The following is a 12,992-nucleotide window of genomic DNA, read 5'->3' on the forward strand; positions in this document are numbered from 1 at the left end:
TGAGTTCCATTTTGGAGTAGTTCTTACCCCAACCCCCAAAAGAGTTGGATGCGCCGATAACATTCATACCACTATTGCACCAGTACAGGAGGGCTGTTGTGTAGTGCACAAAGTGCATACTGTGTGGATGTAATGATTATTTCTCTCTCCAGTGGTGCACAGCACCATCCAGCAGTATGCATGTTAGGTGGTAAGGATGATGCTTTCAAGTTGAGCATCAGTTAGATTTTTTTTTTTTTTTTTTTTTTTTTTTATGTTCTGACTCAAGTATGTGTTGTTTTCAGCAATAGGGTCTTAACATCACATTCTGGAAGATAAGCAATAGCACCGACAATAGCCTAGCTTTGGTGCAGTGGCCTCTATGGGACTCCATTGGCAAACAACTCAAAAAGGAATCATTCATTCTTAGTATTTGGAGGGGGGTATTTGATAATGTATGAGCTCTACTTGGGATGTTCTCAATTATAGGATAACTCTGTTTAAACTCCTTTTGTATGTACAGAGTTTTGGAGGCTTCTATGGTGGTAATTTCTATAGGTTTTTTTTCCTCCCTCATCTACCCTGTAAGTCCATCACCCACCCCACTTAATCTTTTATATTCTATGTTTCCCATTACCCCTTTATAACTCTACATTCTATTCCCACTTACTTGTTAGGTAATCTTTTAAAGGGAAAATCTGAAGGGAGCCCTGGTGCTACTGAGTGCATCAAAGTTATTTTCCCTAGTGGAATAATAAGTGATGAAGGCTGAGTAGACGCTACTCCAAAGTTTCGGAGTTAAAGGAAAACCCTGCATATGAGATCTTTGTGAATTGAGTGAGAGGTTATGGACTGGGTGGCTTCTGAATAGAAGTATCCCTTTATTGGAACCACAGATTTAGAAATAGGACTTGGTCTGATAACATGTTAAGCTCAGCTACTCTCTGGGTATGCCCTTCTTAGGGATGGTTGATGGAACAAATGAATCCAAATGACTATAGGTGTTTCTTAATGATGCAACTTCCTGGATCACAATGCGAGGAGCAAATCAAAAACTGTGGGAATAGGTCCAGGACTAGTATTTTGAAATAAGTATTCCTGGTCTCAGCAAGCCTGATGTTTAAATATTGCTATAGGATACAGCAGCATTGATTTGCAGTTTAGAGGATTGTCAAGTAAATACTAATGCAAAGTCTGTGACATTCATTGTCATCATCTTAAATGTTTGATTTATCAAATTTAGGTTAAAGGGTAGGGATGCATGGGAAAATTGGAAAGAATATGCTGATTTAATAAAGAAAGGAAGGGAGCTAAGAACAAAAGACTTTATGCATAGAGTAATTTGGGCCCAACTCAGTGAATGAGAAAGCCATTAATTTAACCTCTTCAAATAATATTCTCTGACCAACCTAATTATAATAAAAACAAAAGCACAGCTGTTTACCTATGCTTCTTAATTAGTCAATCATACAATTTTAATATGCAGTATTATACATGGAATAAATTAAGGCACCCAGAGCTGTGGCCAGAATTATATATATGTATGAATATATATATTATATACATGTATTACATACATGTATGAAGTTTTCAAAGAATAAATTTAAAAAGATTATTTCAGGATCTCTTTTGTTTCAGATCATCTATAAACTATAATTGAGGGAAAACATACCAATCTCTATTGTAACTGGTGGATAGAAATGGTCATTCTTTTTTTTTTTTTTCTTTTTGAGACAGGGTTTCTCTGTGTAGCCCTGGCTGTCCTGGAACTCACTCTGTAGACTAGGCTGGCCTTGAACTCAGAAATCTGCCTGCCTGTGCCTCCCAAGTGCTGGAATTAAAGGCGTGCACCACCATGCCCGGTTAGAAATGGTCATTCTTAATGGCAGTGAGTTTAAACTCTTGCTTTACATTAGACTCATCTACAGAAATTTAAGAACACTCCCAGCTGTACTCCATTAAAGGGCAACTGTGGTAAATAAGAATGTCTGAAAGAGTAATAGAGCTCTTAAATTCCATGTCAGCTGAGGGCTGGGATCTGTTCCTCCTGTGTCTTAGGCAGAGCGATCTTTAATTGACTCAGTAAATAAAGCTCTGTTAAGAACAATACCAGTAGAAAGACTTGCTGGAGTCAATGCAGGTCATTTGTTTCTAGTCTACCTTTATGTAACCCATAGAGGCAGACTTCTTGTAGTGAAGTAGTGCAGTGTTATAATGTCTGAGAAAAATTTGTTTTCTGGGATTTCCTTCTTCTAATGCCACGTGTCTCTGTTGAGAGACACATACAGTAACAGATCTGCAAAATGTACTTATCAACTCTACGTCTTTGACTGAAGAATTCAAATTACAGTACATGGCATTAACCCTCTGAAGACACTTGGGGACCAATTGTTCTCACCTTAATATTAAGAGAACTAAATGTTTGATGGAAGTAATCAAGTATTGTTTAATGAGCTACTAGAAGATCTGGAGTCAAATTCATCCTCCACGAGCAGGTGTCACAGAGGCTTGTAAGGATTATTCTATTTTGATGAGTGTACTTTCTTTTTCGTGTTCCCTTGTATTTTAGCACTTTGGTCTCCTTGTTTCAATTAATTCATCATAAAACCGCTCAGACAGGATCAGATGGACATATTTTAAAAGCATAGCAATTGGAGCTGATGGTCAGATCATGGGCTGCATAAGACATCGTAGGTATAAGTCTGACTAACTTGTGTTTGCAAGCTTGGACTGCATCCCAGCCAGCCCATATCACACGCAGTCCAAGTATGGAACTAATTCAGCTGTTGAAATAACAAGTGTTATTGATGGAGTTGAACGTGCTCACAAACAACCAAACACTGTTCTTGTATTTACTTCCCATTAGGTGGAAGGAAAAAGGAATGGTCAGAGTTGGACCTTTTCTTTTGCAGGGGAAACACAGGAATGGGAAAAGTGAAGCTGTAACTTCATGGTGAGCTCCTTGTTGGAGTGGACAAACACTCCCCGTCAGATCCCCGGTCGTGAGGGAGTAAGACTTGAAACAATAACATTTTCTTTTAGCAAGTCTCTTTCCTTAATATTTTAATTATTAGATGTCTGAAATACAAATAGGCATTTTGATGAAAATGTTCTAGAGTCAAAAACCTTTAAAAATGGAAGTTATCAGGTTCTCACTAAGTTACATTGATGTATCATTTTAAAAACTCTCAAAAAGTAATCTGTAGTCAATGTGAGAACTTCTCTATAAGGTAAGGACCCTTGACCCTGGGTCAAGCAATTCTTTAAGGGAAAATAGCCAGTAAGTAGTAAGTTCTGCTGATGGGCCCATTTGCTCTTGACATCTGGGATATAGGCCCCTTCCCTATTAACTAATTCTACTACTTATTGTATTATATGTCAAACATTTTATGAGGTTTCCAAGAGAATCTGGTTTTATTCAGGTAAGAATATTCTTACCATCGTTCTCGATCTATCTTGGTCCCATAAAATTGTCTTCTAAATTTTACTCACAACATTTCTCTTGGTTGAAAGAATGAACTAGCTCTACTCACTGATAATTGTGTAATTATTAAAAGATGTGTATAAAATGTAAGTGTGCAAAAAAAATCACAAAAATACACTCTGACTGCTAATGCTCTGAAAACACTTTATTACACAAATTACATTCAGATTCTGAAAAATAGTGTTCTAACAGTGTAACCATCTAAAAATAAGACATCCCGGAAACACACCAACTGAAGAGAAATTTAAAAAAAGAATTTAAATAGAGACTTTTTAAAATTTCTCTCATTGCAATATAATGTTAGTGATTTTAAAAAAATAGAGGGAGATTTAGCAGCTTTTTGTTGTGTAGCAAAGTTTCTCTTTACTGCCACAGGCTGAGAATGCTGAACAGGAAAGGCACCAAAGAAAGACACTGGCAATGGGTGTGGACTGGGAGAATACTGTGTTCAAGCAGAGAATAGGGCTATTTACATCCACATACACACAAAAAAAAAACAGAAACAAAAACAAAAAACCAAAAGGGTCTCCAAATGTAAATGAGCTAAACTTCCATTAGGGCTTGGAGCGCTACCATGGAAGAGGAGGGCAGCTTCTCTACACTACGTTCATATAAAGACAATGGCACTGGAGTGAACTGGTAGGAAACTCCTCACCTAGAAACACAAGCCAACGGAGCCAAATGAAGTAACTAAGGTGTGTACAGTTCCACACGGACGAGTACATTTTACAATCAAATGCACAGAACTTTACACGCGTTAAAGGGAAAGGAATCTGGGCATCTTGGTAAACCTCACTTGAGCTACCGGAAGGAAGGCTGGAGTTCAGGAGGAAGGTGCAGGAGTGGGCAGCGGAGCCGAGTACTCCTCTTCAGACTCACTTCCATCATCTTCATCCTTCTCTTGGTCACTCCCTTCTGTGCTCACTCGGTCGAACCCTTTTCTGCTGTAGCCTTTCCGGCTTGCAAAGAAATTTCCTAGATTTAAGCCGCTGCTTCCCTTTCCTGAAAAAAAAAATCGAATGCCACAGTAGAGTTAAAAATTACACAAAAAAGTCTTTTTCCTTGTAAATTTTCAACATTAAACAGAGACAGAAATTGGGTATGGAAGAGGGTAGAGTGTTTTTTTGTTTTGTTTTGTTGTTTTTAGACTGATATTCAAAGAGATTTCCCTTACAGAACCAGATGGATACTACTCAACAGACTTTATCAGAGTAAATGATAAAATCCTAAACTCCCCAGGATTATGTTTCTGCGGAAATACTTCAGATCCATTTTCACAGTCTGGCTCTCTACAGCGCTCCTGAACTGGCAACCCCTGAGCTGCTTTTCATTTCAATGACTCTATGAAAAGGTCGTCTTCCCTAGACAAGCACTGACCACACTATCAGCCACAGGAAGTTTACCAAAGACAAAGCAAACAGATGGAAAGCGAGGGGTGGGGGCTGAGGGTGGAGTGCACTAGATGATACAGAGTGGCAAATGGAAAAGAGAAACAGGGCTGAGCATGTTAGGCGAGGCCCTCACTTCAGGGTCTTCCCTCTGCATTTCTGCTAGGATGCTAAGTGCAAAATACGAAGAATATAGGAAACAGTGCCTAATTCTTTTTTTTTTTTAAATTTTTATTAGGTATTTTCCTCATTTACATTTCCAATGCTATCCCAAAAGTCCCCCACTCCCCTACCCACCCACTCCCCCTTTTTGGCCCTGGCGTTCCCCTGTACTGGGGCATATAAAGTTTGCATGTCCAATGGGCCTCTCTTTCCAGAGATGGCCGACTAGGAATACATACATATGCAGCTAGAGACAAGAACTCCGGGGTACTGGTTAGTTCATATTGTTGTTCTTTACAAGACACGCGCTCGTGGACTTTGAACCAGACATGGAGATTCTGAAAGGACACATGCATACCTCGGAATCTTCCCAGTACTCTTCCAGAACTTGACTCGAGCTTTCGGTCATGATCTGCTTTAAACGAAACAAAAAAAAAGACCAAAAAAAAAAAGACGACCCATTTTTAAATGTGTCTCTCGCCTCTCACCCTTCTCTATCCAAGGGCTCAACATTCAACATAAAATCGGGAACTTACAAGTGACTACAAATTTTTATTAAAGGGCTATATGCTACTAAGAAGCATAAAGATGGCTGAAAATTGTGGAACTTGAGAAGTATAGATGGGTAAACTCTTGTCTGTGTCTCTTATAGACTGTAATTTTGATATTTTCATTCCTTGAGCCTCAGTTTTTTTTCTCCAAGAAATGAGAGATCATATCCATCTCTCCACATCTGTGACACATAAGGGGGTATATTATATGAAATAGTAAAACTGTGCTAACATCAACAATTTTTATTGGGATAGAATTAAGTTAGCAAAGTAATATATACCAAAATTGGAATCTTTTATTACAACCATTTAGGGATATGTGTTAAGCCTTACTCCTGTTAACAGCATTGGGCAGGCTTATTTTGGATTTGGATGTGCTGTTCTTCATCTCAAGCCTAAATGAATGGGAATGACAGGAAACCCTGAACAATATCCATGACCTCTAGGTGAGCTCAGTCCTTCCTTCCCCTGGGGCACCCATCTCCAAGATAAATCTTTTTTTTTTTCTTTTTATGGGGGATGCAGAGCTCCCAAAGTACTCCTGCTGTCCCCTTGGGATGTCTCTTCCTACATGGTTTGCCTTGGTTTGCTCAGAGAAGCATTAGGGTGCAGGCAGCTTCATGAAGAGAGCTAAAAGGCAGGTGGCAGCAGACAGGTAGAAAACAAGGCAGGGAAAGGAGGAGAGCTGTCAGAAAGCCAAAAATCAGACTCAGTTCCACAAAGACATAGTGCATTCCTTGGCCAATCGTGGGTGCCCTGTGCCCGCTTTGGTGCCTGGGTGGAACAGCAGTGGAATACATAACTAGGGTGTGTGGGATCAGGGAAAATCCTTCAGGAGGGTTTCTGAATAAAAACCTTAGATAAAATCCACTGGGAACAAAACAAAACAAAACAAAACAAAATAAAACATTTTAGAAATAGTGACAGGCTAATGTACCATTTGGTGGAATGCAACAGAACTGCATAGAATTACAATGTCCCTAAAGAAAACATGGAGGGACAATGGCACTTTCCTATGGCTTGACCTAGGTTGCTACCTTCCCACATAGCTTTATGCTACAGTTCCATGTCTCTGAGAGCAAACAGGCAAACAAGTCTTCCTGACTCTCTAAGCCACTTCCTCTCCTTTTTTGAGTTCACTATCCCAGAGCCCTGCCTTGTGCATAAGGCTCTATGCCCTGCTAACATGTTACAGTTTTCACTACAGTACATGGGCACCATCCCCTCTTATGGCTTTATATATCACCTTGTCTGCCTCACCTACATTCTAAGTTTCATCTACGCATCTCTTTCTGTTTGTTTTTCAACAGTTATCTTATTGAACTGCTAGTGTGAAGAACTGCTATTTGTGAACTGCTATTTGTCCTAAGCACATCCATTTAATACCACATCTAACACAATTGTTCTCTTAAAGCTTATGTCTAATTAACTTCCTGGCTGTTTTCTGTTTTTCTTTAGACTTATGATAGTTTCAGATAGTCTAAGATTTATTTGAAGTAAATAAAAAAGTTAAGGAAAATCTAAGAATCATTACTTTCACAACTTATCAAGTGGAGCTTTCAACTGTTTATGTTTCAGTGTCTTCCTGTGTGTCAAGGCTTTCCCCATGGGTCCCCGAAATCCTGCCCTGGCTATCTGGACCTCCATCAAGACCAGATTTTATTTCCTGATTAAAAGTTAGCTCCCACACTGCCCCGCATATTCCTTCCCAGATATAGTTATAGACATTCGCCTTAAGACTTGGAGGTACAATATAAAGACGGCACCAATTAATTACTTGAATAGCCTGAATAGGTCTCATACTATGAAGGTTATTTTTAAAACTACTGACTTTGGTACTGGACCCTGCCTTGCTCAGTTAGGAAAGGCTAATGTTCAAACTTACGACTATTCAAAAAACAAGTGGTTTGTTAGGTCATGGGGATTCTGGAGAAAGCAAAGTCTTGAGAATGGTCCTCTCTTTTTATTTCTCTCTCACCAAGATTACTGTTTATACGTGCTAATGGTATTGGGTACATAGTAGGTCCTAGAAACTTAGTAAATGTTTCATGACCATTACCACGCTACTTCATTTTTACACAACCTCATCTTTTACTCTCGTTTTGTCCATGAAGAAACTGGTTTAGGGAGATGAAGTAACTTGCCCAACGTCATGCAGCTAGAAGCTAGAGTCAATCTGATGGGGAAAGAACACAGCCTCAAGATTCCCAACCCAAGTATTGTGAGTGCTGGCTCATTCCTAATAGCAGGGTATGTTCTTCTCTGTGATCTGCAAGATAATTTATAGTGGACCTACAACCTCACAGCTTTTTTATGGTGATATTATTTGGGCTTAAGCCAACTGCTAAATGGCAATGGAAGAAGGTATAATATAATCAAACTACAAAAATTTCAGAGGCTCCAGATATATATTATATTCAATATTAATTATAATTACCTTTTGAGACACAGACAATAATATCATTAAAAAGGCAGAGTGCATGTAAACCAATCTTAGTCAAACCAAACAGATAAATCACGACGAGGTTCCTAGTGATAATTAGGCCAGACATGCTTTCAAAGGCAGGTTCCAAATTTAAGGGGCTCATTTTACTTGCCTCCAAAGGCCCTTGATTTTTTCCATCGAATAAACATGGCAATGGCCAGCAGGACAACCACAGGGATAACCAGAAGGGTTGTAATGAGAACCACAGGCACTCCCGAGCCTGGATCTTTGATCAGTTTCTTTTTCTCTTGCATCTTCTGCAATTCTGAGGAGGTGGGTTTGTTCTTCACTTTGGGTTCAACAACTGCCTCGGCTTCTTCAGGGAAAGAAGAGTTCACAGTATGCAATTGATTGAAATATTTCAAACCCTCTCACCCATCCCTACCCAGTCAAATCAACAATGGTTCTCCAAGAACTTGTTGAGACCACTGGATGTGGGGTCATGTTGTTGTCTATGTTGTCAAGAGCAGTTATGGTGACTACTATATAGTTTTCACCTTCCCAGTGGTAATCTTTGATACACCTCTACTTCCCTCTTCAGTCTATAAAATAGATATCATTTTGCATTTTTTCAAGTTTAAGATACATTTACAAGGTTAAGATCACACACTTCATTGTGTAGAGAAAGGAGCTGGTGAGCATTCTGGAGTCAATCATGGTTGAACTCAGGTGTACTAGCAGAATAACTTTGGGCAAGTTAGTTATCTTGGTATTACAAAATCTCATTTGGAAAGCTGTGGTCTAATCTACTTCATGATATTGTTAGATTTAAACGTGGGTCACAAAGAAGGTGTTTAATAAGTATTTGGTTCATTATATCTTCAGTTTCTGAATCACTTTTATGTATTGTGAAGTTTTAGTACTCTATGTAGTGATAGACATTAATTCTAGACTGACAAAGACAAAATCAACAGTCCCTTTGTGTTCTTTTATATGGATCTCAGCAAAGTATAAGTGCAATATATATCATTTTATTGGTAATGAATATAGCTTATCAACTTCCTGAGCTGCTAAGAGGAGCTGGATAGATATCAGGCCTAATACACCATTGAGAAAGAGATCCGATGAAGCTATAGAAGCTACTGCAGGGGCTGCAATAATTATTGACTTCAAATGAGTCTGGGCTTTGAGCCATTCCCAAGAAGCATGTAGGTATCTGGGTACAGCAAACTGTAATGTGCAACAGTTAAGAGTTTAGCCAGAAGTTACAGTCCTGTTGGCTAAAAGGCTTTCCAAGGCTTCCAGAATCCGAATTCCTCACTTTATGATTCTCTGTTTCAGTACAATATACACTGCATGCTGCAGAGAACCCCAGCCCTCAACAAACTGGACAGAATAGATTGTTTAACACAATTGGGAAAATTGGTTCCTGTTCTGTACATGTAGATGGTTTAACCGCTTGCTGGATACATGTTTCTGAAATCCCTCAGGACACTTCACATCCAGTTTATGATATAAACACAGGGAGGATGGACACTTACTGCTTCAGTGTTCTGAGCTGTCTTCTTTCCCAATGTCAGCTACAGTCACTGAGCACTTGCACTGTACTGGGCCTGGCTCTCCTTTAATCCACACACAAAGCTCGGGAGCAGGCGCTACTGTAACCATTTTGCTGACCGCCTTAAAGTCTCCACTTTGTTCCCTCCACTTCACAACAACAGAGACTACACCATCACATGTTCACTTGCTTGGCTCTCAAAATTTAAGGAGGACGGAAGAGAAAGGATTGGTTCACGGACCTGACCACTGTTCCGCCATCTCCTTTGTTACCACAGAAAATATATACACAATTATTTTATATTTAAACTTGTTCCATATTTAAACAGGAAAAAAAGTTGCAAAAATGGAATCATGGGGTTAAATATCATGAGACATATTTGTATCCTGGCATTCAAGAATGTGTGTATTGCCTTTACAAGAAAGGCCTGCTTCTATTTGAAAGCTGTATACACTAGCAGGATGATTAGCCAGTCTTTTCTATTAGTTACTTCTTGCTTTTGCTACGATGCTTATGCCAATCTGCACCTTGTACCATGGATGAGGCAGAGCCAGGGCTGAGCTATATTAAACAGATGATGTTTGTTACAGACTGAATCAGCCTAGCATTCATTGAGAGCAGATGAGACACAGCAATTGAACTTGCTAAGTTAACACCACTTGAGACATTCTTGGCTTCCACAGTTCTGGTATTTTGGATATAATCTACTAAAAATTCTTGATCATCCTAACATTTGGAATAAACTGAAATATGTTTAAGTCCTAAAAAGGTTCTATTTTTTTCTGAAGAGGTTTGTTTTAAAATGTCTCAGAGTCTTAGAAAGAAAAGCAATATTGCTGTTCCGAGGGGACTGTGTAGGTAAAATGAAAAATCCAACACAACACCACAAAAGAGCCTGGGAATCCCATTCAAATAAGGCACAATCCACATTATATCACTTTACTCTTTATCTGAAATTTCTTTATTACATGTTTCCATATTTTGGAGCATCCCTGGTGAACAGGTGTGAAGAAGTATAAAGACTCTAAAATTAGCCTATGCCTGAGTTTCTGGAGATAAAGGGGAACAGAACACGATGCTCTCCTAGCGCTTAAGATGCAACATGCAGCCTCCCTAGAATATCAATGCCTCAGAGTCTTATAAAATCAGCAGCTCTCATAACATCTCTTGCTGTACAGAAATAAACATGGTATTAAAAGCCGAACAGTAAGTATTTTTTTCTTCTTCTCCAAAGCAATGCTTCTTAAAGGGGGAGTTATCTGTACTCCTTTGTGGGGGGCAATCACATAGTATTTGTATATCTCTATTATTTTATTTCTCTATTTATTTTGCCCTTGCAAAACAAAATTTTAAAAGTACCTTTAAAAAAACCTTTTAAATCTTAAACACATTTTAGTTTATTCCAAATATTAGAATAATCATATATTTTCAGTAGATAACATCCAAAATACCAGAACCGTGGAAGCCAAAAATGTCTAAGGTGGCATGTAACTTAGCAAAATCATTGCTGTGTCATCTACTTTCTATGAATATCAAACTAATTCTTTCAGTTCTATAACTAATGTCATACATGTAGCTGTGTGTATGCATGTTTGCATGTGTGTTAATGCACGTGTGTGTGTGTGTGTTTGTGTGTGTAGACCTAAAGTCAGGGTGTGTGTCTAGAGACATGACATCTTTCCCACACCCTGGCACCCACATTGCAGACTTTCTTCTTTAATAAAAGCAATTGGAATAATGGACAGGAACAGAGGTACATTCTTAATGTAGCAATACAACAACTGTTACCTAGCTCATAACAGACACAACTGAAGGATGAAGATTTTAGAAAACGCATTAGCATGTAACCTCAGAAAGCAAGAGAGCTATATCCAGCATACGGGAGCTTCATTCTCGTGCACAGTCCACTTTCGCCCTCTCAGCTCCTTCCAAAGGCTTCCCTCAATAAGGCCCAAGAGGCTCGGAGCACTTGACAGCTTTCTTTCTTTTTCTTTCTCTCTACTTGGAGACTGATCATGATGGTCACCTTCACCTAGTGCAGGGACAGAGTGAGCTCTGCATTTTATTCCTAGTGACTCTATTTGAAATTTAAAACCCTTTCCAGTTCACTTATTTCTGAAACTTCCTTGAAATGTTGGTTCTGCAACCTTGTGATAATTGGTCAATTATATGAACACTCATGGTGAGAAGCATCATCAAAAGTAGCTCATTTTTAAAGTTATAAAATTAATAAACACCCATGCTGCCAGCTATGAATCTGCTTTGGCCTTTGTTATAAAGGTTAGCGTCATGATTTTGATAAGCAGTAGTCTCTAGAGATCCAGCATGATCTATATTCCTTTTATGATACACATATAATCTTATGAAAGGATGAGAATTATTTGGGTGTTGAGAACAGAGTATGTCCATTTGAGTTGGGATAGTCCTGACTAGGACAGCTGGACTTTCAAGGCAGACATTGTAGTAAAACTTATTATTTCAACTTCTGGGTTCTGCCATACAACAGGGATGCTTTCCATCTAAATGGGTTAATTGTTTTCTTTTCATCCAGCAGCCAAGGTGAGGTTAGAGGTCAGGATAATCGGGCACGTTCTCAACATGATCGCTAGTATATTACCATCAAGATTGTTCTGGTAGAACATATTTTAACAGAAACAGATTAAAATCATTGAAAATTCTAGAGATTTCAACACACACTGCAGATCATTCCTAACTTGTAAATTCTTGGATTGATGCACTGATCAAGAGCACAGGATTTGATATCAAACAAACTTGCATTTAAAAATTGACTTAAACATGTACTGTCTCCTATCTATCCTTATTTCCTCAGATGTAAGATATATATCACATGGCTAATATAATGATTTCATTTGATAATTTTTGTATTGTCCATGTAGAGCTGTTATTAACAGCAATATCTCTTATAAATTATCTCTTTACTTGAGGATTAAACCTAACATCAATAATACTATGTAAATTGCAATGATTTTTTTTTTTCTTTTTTGTTTTTTTGAGACAGGGTTTCTCTGTATATAGCCCTGGCTGTCCTGGAACTCACTCTGTAAACCAGGGTGGCCGCAAACTCAGAAATCCACCTGCCTCTGCCTCCCAAGTGCTGAAATTAAAGGCGTGCACCACCACTGCCCGGCGATTCGCATTGATGATTTAAGACTTGTGTCTGTATTTGAGAAACAGGAATACCACTCAGTATTTGTCCCTTAGGTAGAATCTCTACAAATGCCAAACAGTGCCATTTATTTTTGCTACAATGTTAGCTCTCACAATGCTGAGCTGAGCCTGCTGCTAACTTTCCTTTCTGCCTATGTCAACTTCCTTTTGCTTGTGGCTTCTTCACACATCTTTCCAAACTACTTGAGCAAGAAAACAAGTGAGTAAGAAAACAAAGATGCGGGGTCCCCGTGTCGTCCCCGCGGCGGCGCGGGGT

The 12,992-nt window shown here is 38.8% G+C and overlaps 1 protein-coding gene across 10 annotated transcripts in view; it reads right to left on the reverse strand.

Annotated features, from left to right (window-relative positions):
- Positions 1 to 3,587: 3,587 nt before the first annotated feature.
- Positions 3,588 to 12,992, reverse strand: part of Pam (peptidylglycine alpha-amidating monooxygenase) — a 271,195-nt gene continuing 261,790 nt past the window's right edge. For 4 of the 10 annotated variants that reach the window (XM_085839856.1, XM_021177118.3, XM_085839848.1 and 1 more), the window contains 3 exons: positions 8,162 to 8,365; positions 5,372 to 5,425; positions 3,588 to 4,465 (listed from right to left, as the gene is read on the reverse strand). In XM_085839856.1, the coding sequence (XP_085695982.1) occupies positions 4,287 to 4,465; positions 5,372 to 5,425; positions 8,162 to 8,365 (437 nt within the window). In that variant the 3' untranslated portion in view covers positions 3,588 to 4,286. The remainder of the gene's footprint in view (positions 4,466 to 5,371; positions 5,426 to 8,161; positions 8,366 to 12,992) is intronic. The other 6 variants (XM_029480198.2, XM_085839859.1, XM_085839853.1 and 3 more) reach the window with 3 other exon arrangements.

Source organism: Mus caroli, unplaced genomic scaffold, assembly GCF_978045245.1.
Source record: "Mus caroli unplaced genomic scaffold, Mus_caroli_1 scaffold_1, whole genome shotgun sequence".
NCBI classification, from domain to species: Eukaryota; Metazoa; Chordata; class Mammalia; order Rodentia; family Muridae; genus Mus; species Mus caroli.